Genomic DNA, 13,274 nt, shown 5'->3' on the forward strand with positions numbered 1-13,274 from the left:
CTGTGCTATCGCTCCAGCCCCAATAATTAATAATTTAATTAGTTCTAACAATCTCTGTCATTAACTTGGTATGCCTGGATAATTTGTATTCAATATATTTACTGATATATTTAGAATAAGGCCTATTGTTTTATTATTCCTTTCTGCTTGATTCCTCATTTTCTCACTTACACTTCTTGTTTTATTTCATACTGTCTGAACATGTTTTAGAGCCAGATAGATAGTGCAGCAGATAGGGCGATAGCATTGTACACAGCCAACCCGTTTCAATACCTGGCACCCCATTGGTCTCCTGAGCACTGCCAGAAATAATTCCTAAAAGAGGAGACAGGAGTAATCCCAGAGCACTACCAGGTGTGGCCCAAAAAAACAAGCAAAAAAAGGATTGGAGCAGTAACACAGCAAGTAGGGCGCTTGCCTTGCACGCGGCCGACCCGGGTTTGACTCCCAGTATCCCACATGGTCCTCCGAGCACCTCCAGGAGTAATTCCTGAATACAAAGCCAGGAGTAACCCCTGTGTCTCACCAGGTGTGACACAAAGATAAAAAAAAAAGAAGTCTGAACATATTGTAATATTCCATTTTATTTTCTTTGTGCAGTTTTTAACTGTTTCTCTAGGTAATCTTTAGGTTTTCATGTTCATCCTAGGGAATGAAATATATTTCCTTAATTTTCACAGTTTGCTTAGCAATGATATTTTAGCACATCACATGAGACAATAAGAACCTTAGTACCATCTAATCCCCTGAATCTTCCACCCTTACACTGTAGTTGTCTCATGTGATATAATATTATCATTTTGGCCTCCAGTCATAAAAGTTATGTGAAAGAATTCACAAGGAGAAAGCTAGCACATTAGAGCCACCGTGATTTCTGCCATCATTTCTTTTGTGCTGAAATTCTCTCTGGTATTATATCCCTGCTGTCCAAAAACATAATTCCTAATAATTCCTTTTTTGTTTTCGTTGGAGGGTGGAGAGGAAGTCTTACTGGCCAGTGCTCACTCAGGGGACCAGGTAGCACCAAGGATCAAACCTGGAGCTCCCACATATGAAACATGCACTCCAACATTTTGAACTACTTCCTGGTCCCCTTAACACTTCTTTTAGAGAAGATGGAGAGATGCAAGACAAGTTGGTGCTTATCTTGTACATGGTTAACCCAAATTCCATCCCCAACCCAAATTCCATCCCCAGCACCACATACGGTTTCCTGAGCATCACCAGGAGTGATCTTTGAACACTGGCAGGTGTGGCCAGAAACTAAAAGCAGCCAAACAACAACAAAACACAATTGTTTCAGAGAAGGTATGCTGACAAATTCTGTTTCCTTTACCCAGAGAGAGCATCTTTAACTTTTGTTTAAGCGGGGACCAGACCCAACAGTGCACAGGAAGTCCAGGCTGCTCTTGACAATGCTCTAGTGAATGGTGCTGCTTTATAGACCAATGGGCCACACCAGTGTACCAGGGGTTTAGGGGATACACAGTATTGGATCAAACTCAGGACCTTGCTACTTGCGCCATATGCCCAGTTCCAAGAATTTCTTTTTTCAATCTTAATTCTCCTAGATTATTTTTGTTAGACATAGGATTCTGAATCTTTCCTTTCAGCACTTTAAATAAATCATGTATTTTCAAGCCTCCCTGATTTCTGATGTGGAATTTGCTGTCATTTGAACCCTCCTTCTCCTATAGGGGATGTATCCTTTTTCTTGTGCTCTTTTATTTATTTTGGGTTTTGGCGGGGGCTGGGGGGCGGTGAGGAGGGAGCTACCTGGAATGGGTTTTTTAAATTTTGTTTTGGGGTTTTTTTGGCAGGGGAGGGGGCGTCAGGGTATCATTCATTTTCCTCTGTTCAAATATAATGAATCTAGGCATGCATTTCTTTGGACTTATCCTGATGGATATTTGCTTCACTTCTCTGATCAATAATCAATACCTCTTGCCAAATTTGGGGATTTTCAGCCATCCATTTTTCAACTAATTTTTTCTGCACCGAATTATTTCTCCCTCCTCTGGGACTCTTATTAAACACACACACACACACACACACACACACACACACACACACACACATACAGAAATGGCCTTTTACCATTCCGTGTATCATATTCTTGAGCCCTGTTCATTCTTTTGTAAATCTTTTTCTTCTTTTTAATTTTAATTTTTTTCAAATTGGCAATATCCCCTTTCCTTGCTTCTCTGTTTCCTACCTGTTTGCTAGGTTATCTCCATCTTTTGTGAGCCCATCAGGGAGTATTTGATTTCAACTGTTGTCTCTTTTACCTCTAAAATGTCCATTTTCTTCCTTACATCTTCTATGTCTGCACTAATATTGTTTGTCTTTTCATTCGTAGTTCAGGGCAGAGGGAGACTGAAACAAGCAGACCTGGAGGATGGTTCCAACTTCACCTCAGAGGTCATGGTTCTGCCCATAGAGAGCAATTCTGTGCTCTGATCTGAAGGTGCTGGACCACCATCTCTCAGTGCAGGCCAAGGAAGGCCATTTGATCAGACCCCCATGTGTGGGCATGCAGTCAGCATCCAAGTACCATGCAGGTGCTCAGTGTGCGTCCCTTTGGGCCACACAATCTTGCACACAGAGATGTCACAGTAAGTCCAGGGACCTCCAGGGACCTCATCAACATGAGCTCCAGGTGGGCTCTGTCTCCTGGGTGAGAGTCACAGTCAGGTTATTGCTAGGCAAGAATACCAGGCTGCAAAAGGTCCATGTTGTGTGGACCCAGGGCTGGGGCTGGCATCCATGGAAATCCCACACCCACAGGGACAGAGAGCCTTCTTCCTATGACGTGTCCCTCCAGTGCCGTCTCCTAGGATTAATATGTTGCTCATCGATGGGACTTAAATACTTAAGGGAATTCCAAGACCTATCACAGAGCACAGACAATGAGGGGTGCCACTGACAGGTGATTTATTGGTTCCAGTGCAGATCACACCCCTCCAGTCAGAGCATGGTGATGCTCTGGTGCATGACCGCCACCCAGTGGCCATGGGGGGGCAGTGGCTATGGTCTATCCTGGAGTCCTTTTAGCTGTCTCCTGAGCAGGGACTGGAGGGTCTGCTGTTTGGGGGTGAGCTCAGAAGATCATAAACAACCTAATGGGTTATCTAAGCTCCTGCCTCCCCAGATCTCCCAGATCCTCCCAGATTCCTGAGACCCCAACCCCTCCCCTCCTCAGTCCTCAGGCCAGAACTGCAAGTCTTTTGTTACCCCTTCTTTTGTAAGGTTTGCTTGGGACAGAATGGCAGCTGGTTGATGAAATAGTGACATTCCTGGAATCAAAGATCACCCTGTGCCCCAGTTCGGAAGACAGGACTTATGGCCCATCTAGCAACAGGAAGCCAGCAGGCCGAATTCCATGCTTCTGCACATAGAAAAGAAAATTTAAGCTACAAACCCAGAGACTCCATCTGAGACCCTTGACACAAATAAGGCAATTGCCTCTGAAAGGAAGGAGATTCCATTTCACTCAGGGCGCCCCAGAGTGGGGTGGGTGAGACCGCTCCCCACCCCAAGGGACCCAGCCCCAGCAGTCGAAAACCTCCAGAACTCAACAGCTGCCCAGCCACTTTTCACATGCTCAGGCTGAGCCTCACCCATGCATGAACCTTTCCCTGCCGCATTTGCAGCCACTTAACACTTCTTAGGACACTTCTTACCCATCATCCAAGAGTATCGCACCACATTTGATGGGATTCAAAATAGGAGGCAACCAACCTTAGAGGGAAATATATTATTTCAATTCTGCTTTGGGGAAGGGATTGGGGTTCGGGATGAACACCAAACTATGGTGGTGGGAAGGTGTAATAGTGGTGGGATTGGTATTTGAATATTAAATGTAATCAAATATTGTGAACTACTTTATAATTTTTGTAAGGAAGATTTCCAGACATACCACCAGGATGCAGAGTTTGGTAGGGCCCTCCCCGGTTTGTCAGCAAAGAGTCACAGTTCCAAGTTAGCATCTGACTTTATCTCCTTCTGCAGACCTGGCTGTGCACAGACTCTCCTGATTGGCTCTGTACTGTCCACAGTACAGCGCATCTTCCCAAAAAGAAAGAACCTGGGAGGACAAAAGAGCACTGAGTGTGCTCAGGTTCCTGCTCTCCAGGACGTGGCCTTCCAGGCCCCCCGTGAAATATCAACAACCGGAGAATCTTAGACCTTGGATTCATGGTGGAAAAGAAAATTCCTCCAGGAAATGTCTTCTGATTTACTGCAGCAGTCAGCAAAGTTTCTTTCTTTCTTTTATAATTAGTCACGGCAAGACCATAAATATGCCAGGCAAAAACTAAGCTATCATGTCAGTCCTTGCAAATAAGAGAAGAGGTAGTTCAGGGGCTAAGGTGCTTGGCCTCGTCTCCTACCAACTCCTTCCAAACCCCATCACCATATATGGTCCCCCGAATACCATCAGGGTCACTCCTGAGCACAGAGCCAGAAATAGACCCCGAGCAATGGATACTGTGACCCAAAAACAAAAAAAGAGAAAACAGGAAAGGCCATGAGTGCAGCCAGCATGCTGCCCCACCCATGCCCTATTCAGGCTGCCCCTGCAGCCAGCTTGCTGGCCCACTCATGCACGCTGGCTGTTCCCGCCCTGCATTGGCCTGGGAGAAAATCTGAGGACAAGTGAAAGACGGCAGAGTGATATGGGAGGGAACAATCCCTGGTCAGCCTCATGCTCTGTTTCAGTGACACCCAATCCCTATATGTCCTCTCCTACTGACCATCTCACTCTGAGCAGCAAGTTGGAGACAAGAGGACTTGCTAAGTCACCAGCTCCTGCTTAGTGTCTAAGTTGGACATTTGCACGGCGACCACTATACGCCCTGAGCAGCTGCCAGCTACATCTTGCTGGATGGATAGGGGTTGAGTGGAGAGGGGGAACAATGACACAGGGGACATTTGACTAAGTCTCCAGGGCTCACAGTCCCATGTGCTCTAATAGTGCTCACATGCCATGCCTGTGGGTGAGAATTTGTTGGTCCCAGTCTCAGTGAAAAGTAAAATGCAATTTTTTTCCCTTCGACAAATTTAATGGCTTTTAAAAATTATAGCCAAGAATTCCTTGACATGCTTCCATTTAAAAGGGTAGAACTGAGCATGGTGTATTTGCCAGGGATCAAACTGCCAACCCAAGTTTGAACCCTGGCACTCCATATGGTTCCCCAAGCCCTACCAGAAGAAATCCCTGAACACACAACAGGAGTAAGCACTATGCACCACTGGATATGGCCCCCAAACAAAAAACAAACAAAAGTGGAACTAGGACCAGGAAGACAGCACAGAGGTCAGGGATTTACCCCTTCCATGAATAAACCCAGGGCTCAAGCCCCAGCACAGTATAACCCCACCCTACCCCCCCAACACCACTGCCTAGAGGCCACCAGAATGGCTGGGCCCAAGCAGCACCACCTCACCAGGCCAAGCACTGAGCCATTCAGACCAGTTGTAGAACAACTCACATCCTGAGCAGCACTTGGGCCCAATGTTTCCCTGCCAAAATATAAGGTATCACTGCATCACTGTCATCCCGTTGATCTTCAATTTACTCGAGCGGGTGCCAGTAACATCTAAATTCCTCCCAGTCCTGAGATTTTAGCAACCTCTACTTACTCGTCTTTTCCCAATGATTGGAGGCTCTTTCAGGGTCAGGGGAATGAGACCTATTGTCGTTACTGATTTTGGCATATCGAATATGCCACGGGGAGCTTGCCAGGCTCTGCACCTGTGGGCGGGATACTCTCGGTAGCTTGCCGGGCTCTCCAACAGGAATGAATGAATATTACAAACAGCCTGGTATATTCTTCAAATAACTCAAAGCAAGCTGTGGAAGAGTCATTTGCACCCCCATATCCAGAGCAGCACTATTCCCAATAGCTAAAATGTGGAGGTAACACAAGAGCCCTTGAATAAGCAAAATGTACCGACATCCAGTGACGGTTTGGACTTAAAAAGGAAGAAATTTCTGGCACATGCTATAGCATGGACAAAGCTTGATGACATTAAACTAACTGAAATAAACTCATGACACAAAGTCAAAGACTGTATAATTCTATGTATACAAAGCGCTTATCCAAACCAAATCACAGAGTCAAACGCAGAGGAGTGGTCCAGGAGGTGGGAGAAAGGGAGTGACGTGCTAATGGGCTGGAGTTTTAGTTCTAACAGATGAAAGGCTTCTGGTGATGTTAGCCCAACAATATGAATGTACATAGCACCACTAAACTTTATAACCATAGCACTGTAGCACTGTCGTCCCATTGTTCATTGATTTTCTCGTGCGGGCACCAGTAACATCTCCATTGTGAGACTTGTTGTTACTGTTTTGGGCATATCCAATATGCCACAAGTAGCTTGCCAGGCTCTGCCGTGCAGGCAGGATACTCTCGGTAGCTTGTTGGACTCTCCGAGAGGGACGGAGGAATCGAACCCGAGTCAGCTGCATGCAAGCTAAACACCCTACCCGCTGTGCTATCACTCCAGTTCTTATAACGGCAATGATGGTAAAATCTATCTTATGTTTATTTGCCACAACAAAAAGCAATGGGGGAAGTGGGAGAGTAGAGCTGAATTCCTTCAGCTCTACTCACTTCTAAGGAGCAGAATGAGAGGGTGAGTCTGAGATGAGCTCCTGCTCTCTCTCTCTCCGATTACTCACTCTGGGAATTCAGCTGCCTTGTGGAGTGGACACTGGAGTCACCCTGTGGAGGGCTCCCCAGGGAAACCAAGAGTCTACATCAGTGTCAGCAGTCAGCAGTCAGCAGGCCGCCTGCCCCCGCCCATCTTCACAGCCTTCACATGGCTGTGGCCCAACCAGCAGCTTGACTACAACTTCCAGGGAGACCCTGAGCCACAGTCACTCCGTAAAGCCACTCTGGGTGTCAGGCCCTCAGAAACTCTGGGAAAATAAATGTCTTTTTTGTTTTAAGTTGTTTTAGAGCATTGGAGTGACTTGTGCAAAACAAGTAACTCCTGTGGTAGACAGGAAAATTGGGGCACTTAAAGAGAGTTCGTCTACAGTGATGCCGCTTTCTATGCCTAATTGCTTCCTTGACTCAGACACTTGGATGTTTCACCCAGACCTCAGAGACACATGATTCCTCCAGACACCCCAGGCTGCCTTAATCCCATTTCTGGACCCCATCAATATCTGGCCCATACTCCTTTATGCTATTTCTTCACTCTATCCACACATTATGTGGACATCTACACATGCTCGCTCTTCTCTCTCTCTCTCTCTCTCACACTCTCTCTCTCTCTCACACACACACACACACACATACACACACACACTCACATGCCATATTTAGACTCATACTCTCACACTCCTGTGTGCACACACACTCATTGGTTCACACATTCATATTCACTCTCACACACATACACACACGTGCACACACACACACATTCACACCAACACTCATGCATCCAATTTATTGTTTAGGTCCAGAGGACATGTTTTTCTCACCACCTTCTAGTGCCACCTCATACCTGGTCTCCAAACTTTCAGTTCACCAGTGTCCAATCCACTTGCCACACACCCATGCATGAGAGTTGTTTCTCAACAATAGCTGCCCTGGGGCCGGAGAGATAGTACAGTATAGTACTATTTGTAGTATAGTACAGATAGTATAGTAGGGAGTTTGCCTTGCAGGCGGCCAACCCGGGTTCGATTCCCAGCATCCCATATGGTCCTCTGAGCATCGCCAGGCGTAACTCCTGAGTGCAGAGCCAGGAGTAACCCCTGTGCATCACAGGTGTAACCCAAAAATAAATAAATAAATAAATAAATAAATATAAACAATAGCTGCTCTGCTCGAGTCCTCTGGAGCCTCCCTAGGAGCAAGAGGAAGACACCAGCCCCTAATCCCACCCCCCTCACATGCCCATCTTGCACAGTTTCTCCCACCTCAGAGCTCTGTCCACACTGCTCCCCTGCCTTGAAATTTTCCCCCAATTCCACAGCTTCCCCTGATACACCCCCCCCAAACTCAGCTGCAGTGACTCCTCCTTAGCCTGGGTCAGAACCTAAGGGAGGCCCCCACTCTTTTCTCTCTTGGATTGTGGTGTATATCCTTCGTGGCACATAATAGAAAAACTCAATGACTTGATCGTTTGCTTCCTTCTATGTTATGTGTCTATGCCTCCAACTGAGAAGAACCTGCAACTCCCAGATCTGAGTTCAGCATCTGATCCCCTCAAATTGGCCACTGGACTCTGCACAGGCACAGGGTCAAAGACAGGAGGAACCAGGGAAACCATGAGGGCGGCAGACACAGACTCCTGCTTCTGAAGCCCATACTGAGGCCTACCGGACAGGCTTCGGGTTCCTAGGTTATTAGGTTCCATCTGCCCTTCGATTCAAGGGCACCCTAAGAAGTGACAGTTCTGGGTACTCAGTACATGCAGCCAAGTCCCCACCTAGAAGGGAGCACAGATGCTGAAGGGACGCATGCCAAGACAGTGCAGAGATGGGAGGACAGGGCTGAAAGAGCAGCTCTGGTAGCCAGAGGACAGGCAGGGAGACTCCCCCAAGGACAGGACAGTGGGAAGGGAAAGGACCCGCTGAAAGGCTGCTAGATTGTCTCCCACGCTGCCCCCACCCCATCCCAGTCCTGCCAGAGTCTCATGTCAGAAACGTCCATCTATACTTCAGAGACAGAGCACCTGCCTGGAAAAACATGTGCCCTGGCACTCGAGCCCTCGCTCCTCTCTGCATTCCTATGCCAGGGTTCCACGGGAGGGGACTCTCTGGTCTCTAGTCAAGAACAGACAGGCTGGGTGGCCCATATGTGAGTAACACCACAGAGACTCACAGGATGTATCAAGGTGTCTCGGCCACAAGTCAAGGGGATTGCCAGGCTGGGAGACATGGGAAATGAGGCGAAAACTGATGCCAGGTCCCCTGTGCCCACCTGGGGGAAAGGCCTGATAGCCCCTGTCCCACCTACCCCCTAGTCAGACTCCCTTCTGCCTTGGGCGACCCACCTCCAGACCTTCCAGGGCATTCTCCCAGGGTTATCAGCTATGAAGATGGTACTCAGAGGCAGGTGATTCATCTGGCTGATTCAATCAATGAGCATTTCTCTTTCTTTTCTTGTTTTTTTGTTTGTTTGTTTTTCAGCTACGCCCAGTGATGTTCAGGGCTGTCTCCTGGCTCTGTGCTCAGGGAATAACCTTAGCAGGCTTCAGGGACCATAGGTAACAGTGAGAATCAAACCAAGGTCAGCTGCATGCAAGATAAGCATCCTACCCGCCCATCATATCTCTCCTACCCACCAGTAGGAATTTCTGTAACCAAGGTACAGTGGAAGACCCCTCAGCAAAGAAGGACTTTCATTCCATTCTAACCTCATGTACTACTACTACCTTAGACCCCTGGAACAGAAAAAAGTTGGTACATGGAGAGCCAGGAAGGTCAGTAAAACACATTATGTGAATCACTAGAGGAGGTTAGTGGGCACAGCAAAGCACAGCAAAGCCCCGGAGGCCATCTGAGTCACCTGCCTGGGCAGGAGTTAACTTCCTAAGCTCTCTGAGCCTGGCTGAGCCCATCTGGACCGTTATTACTATACTGATGTCAAAATATGCTATATTGATATCAGTACCCAGCTCCAGGGAATGTGTAAGGATCACACCACGGTCATACTGAAAGTGCCAGGCATGGAGTCAAGATAAATATATATATATATATATATATATCAATTTTTTTTTTTGCTTTTTGGGTCATACCCTGCGGTGCACAGGAGTTACTCCTGGTTCATACACTCAGGAGTTACTCCTGGCGGTGCTCAGGGGACCATATGGGATGCTGGGAATCAAACCCAGGTCGGCTGCGTGCAAGGCAAATGCCCTACCCGCTGTGCTATTGCTCCAGTCCCGATATCAAATTTTTTAAAGTGATGTCTATCTCATTTATCAATTAAATGTGAGCAAGAGGGCTAGAAAGATAGTACAGTGGATCGGGTGCTTGCCTTGCCTGCGGCTGATCCCTGGCACCCCATCTGATCCACTGAGCACTTCCAGGAGTGATCCCTAAGCATAGTGCCAGGCATTAAACCCTGAGCACCACTAGGTGTGGCCCAAAAGCCAAATAAATAAACAAATAAAGAAGAAGCACAAGGGTCCTGGGGGGGTTCACCCTCCCAGATTAGCAGAGGTTATGGGGAGAACACCTGGGCCCTGAGTTCTGGGAGCAGATTATATCCTGTTCTCGGCAGAGCCTCCCACCACTTCCCCCCTGGGTCCCCGTGCCAGCAGGCAGGATTCCAAGCTGGACTGGGCAGGGAGACCGCTGCAGAGGTCAAGGTGAACAAACAGTTAATCTGGACACCGTGGGAGGAGGAGTTGTGAGGGGTCAGGGTCAGCTACTGCTCTGCACGCCCACGTTCTCTCCTTCCTTTCTCGGTCAACTCCAACTCTGGCCCCCAACAGAACAGATAAACCCCTCGTAATCCTCAACCCTGAGCTCTGGGGCTCTGTTTAAATGCTTCCCACCGCACCCCTCTACCCCCCTGCTCTGCCCTGACACTGTGGGCAAGACTCAAACCGGCACTGCATCCTCCAAGTATGCGCCCCAAGCCTGCACTTCCCCTCAAGCCCTCTCCCCAGGTCCAGGAGGCTCCGCTCTGCGCCCCGGGCAGCCCCTGGCGACCACCTACCTGCCTGGCCCTGGCCGCGACGTGGACTAACGGGGCGCGGGGCTGTTTACGCCTGTGGCAGCCCTGCGCCGGAGCCTCGGGCCGGTGTGTGCTAACAGGCTATATTTGTAAGCTGATAATATGATCTGGAGGACATGTGCTGATAAACTCTCTATCTATTCTATGTGACTCAGCCCGGCAGGAGACAAAACAGATTTCGTAGAGGAGCGCCTGGCACGGAGCAGATGACAAGCCGGCCAGTTGGAGCCCGCTAACCCGGGATTATCTGCGCCTCCCTCCGCGGAGGCTGGCGCTGAGCCCGCCTGGTCTCGCTGGAGGTCCTGAAGTGTCAAGATAAAGCTGGACGCAGGAGGGAATGGTTCTGGGCACCCAGCAAGCAGGAGAAAGAGGCTTGTGACCCAAGGAATGTAAAAAATGTGTTGCAAGTGTTCTAAGCCAGCAGATGTCAAAGGTCTGTTTTTAAAATCTGTTCTGGAACTGGAGAGATAGTACAGCCGCCTTGCATTCAGCCATCAGGGTTCAATCCCCAGCACTATATATGGTCCCCAGAACCTGCCAGGAGTGGCCCCTAAGTACAGAGGCAGTAAATAAGCCTTGAGCAGTGCCATTATAGCCCCCAAACAAAAATCTGTTCTCGCCTGTTAAGAACAGAACAAAACAAAATGCTCCTCTGGAATAAGATGCCGTTTACCATCCAGCCATCTATTTTAGAACAAAGGTTAGTCATTGGACAAGCGTTTTCAAAGGAACATTGTTTTTGTTTTGTTGTTTGTTTGGGGGGGGGAGCCACACTTGGCTGTGCTCGGTGTTTATTCCTACCCCTGTGCTCAGGGTGCCGAGGATCAAACCCTGGTCAGCCTCAAGCAAGTCAAGCATCTTATTTATCATCCTTATCTCCTGTCCTTCAAAGAGATTTATTGGAATTAACTTGCCTTGCTTTACAACATTTGTTGATTTCTTGAGGTTGAGCTTTAGATCCTGGATTCTTAGGGGCCAAAGCAATAGTACAGCAGGGAGAGCGCTTGCCTTGCAAGCAGCTGACCCGGGTTCAATCTCTGGCATCCCATATGGTTTGATCTATGGCAACCCATATGGTAATTCTATATGGTTCCCTGAGCACCACCAGGAGTAACTTCTGAATGCAGAGCTAGGAATAACACCTGAATAACATCTCCAGGTGTGACCCTTTAAAAAGCAAAAAGGGGAAAAAAAAAAACAGAAAAAGATCCTGGATGTGTAGAATAATCACATACAGCAAAGTACTGGTACCAGTCCACACCTGGACCTCCTTTTCATTTGTTTTTCTAATTTCCTAAAATATATGTGAGTGTAGGGTCTGAATTCTCCTCAAATATTTTATTAACTGGGCAAATCTGCAGGTCTGTAGAGATAGTACAACAGGCAGGGTATTTGCAGCAGACTAGTTTTGATCCCCAGTATCCCATATGGTCCCCTGAGCCCACCATGAGTGATCCCTGAGCACAGAGCCAGAAGTAAGCCCCCTAACCCCCCCCCCAAAAAAAAACGAAACTTGGGCAAATTTGCTATACTGATATCAAACTCTCTACAGAGAGACTGTGACAGTTTAACAGTTAATAATCAACAGTTAATAATCAGTGATTGAGTGTATGTGTATATACACACACATATGCACACACACACACACACACGCACACAAATACACGCAAATTCCCTTCTTGATAAAGTCTACTCAAGCACCTTTACCCTAAAACAGAAAAACATCTTTGGTCAAATATATGCATAATAATTCTAATCACAAAGAAGGAGTTGACTTTAGAAGGACTATTTTCTACATTAAATATTTTCTATTTTTTGACATTTATAATATTTAAATTGCCATTTTAAAATGTATGCTTTGTGGATGGGGCTTTGTCGCTATTTTAAGTCATAACTCTAAAGTGGCAAGTGTGCTTTAACTTACTTTAGGTTAGAATTGGGGGTTGGGGCTCCCCAGCAGTGCTCAGGGACTCAGGTTCACTCCAGTGATCCTCAGCCCTGTTTTGTGGGTCTGACAGCTCCAGGCTGGTCTGCTGGTGCCTGGGAGTGAACCTGGCCCCCAAATTTACAAAGTATATGCTTCCCCCTCACCCGTGAGCATCTTCCAAGCCTCTAGGAAAGAATTTCCTATCATTTTCTCCTTTGATACACAACGGATTGCCTACTTAGCACTTATGTTAGGTGTTTTTGGTTTTGTTTTTGTTTTTAAGGTTTGGTTGTTTTTTACTATATTTAAGCCACAGGTAAAAATTAAGAGCTGGAGAGATCATGCAGAAAGGTGCTTGCCTTACACACGCACAGTCACCTGAGCACTGCTGGGGATGAATTCCTATCATGGAGCCAAAAGTAGACCCTGAGCACCGCTGAGAATAGCACAAAAGACAAGCTACCCCCCCACCCCCCCAAAGAATGTAAGTGAAAGGACAGTTTCGGTTCAGAAACCACCTCAATATTATCTCTATTTACAAAAGAGAACTAATATTCAAAGTCTTAATCATATCTACTTCTTGTTTTCAAAATAATCTTCTAACTTTGGGGGGTCTTGCAGGGTGGGGCACACCAAGC

At 47.3% G+C, this 13,274-nt stretch overlaps 1 protein-coding gene across 2 annotated transcripts in view; it reads right to left on the reverse strand.

Moving 5' to 3' along the window:
• Positions 1 to 10,762, reverse strand: part of LRRC2 (leucine rich repeat containing 2) — a 41,414-nt gene extending 30,652 nt beyond the window's left edge. Inside the window, exon 1 of one of the 2 annotated variants that reach the window (XM_056129826.1) lies at positions 10,692 to 10,762. Coding sequence is in view for 1 of the 2 variants with exons in the window: in XM_056129825.1 (XP_055985800.1) it covers positions 9,019 to 9,089 (71 nt within the window). In the remaining variant the exon portion in view is untranslated. Of the gene's footprint in view, positions 1 to 9,018; positions 9,385 to 10,691 lie in introns of those variants that run through there. The other variant, XM_056129825.1, reaches the window with a different exon arrangement.
• Positions 10,763 to 13,274: the final 2,512 nt, after the last annotated feature.

The sequence above is a fragment of the Sorex fumeus genome, unplaced genomic scaffold (genome assembly GCF_029834395.1).
Source record: "Sorex fumeus unplaced genomic scaffold, SorFum_2.1 ptg000072l, whole genome shotgun sequence".
Classification (NCBI taxonomy): Eukaryota; Metazoa; Chordata; class Mammalia; order Eulipotyphla; family Soricidae; genus Sorex; species Sorex fumeus.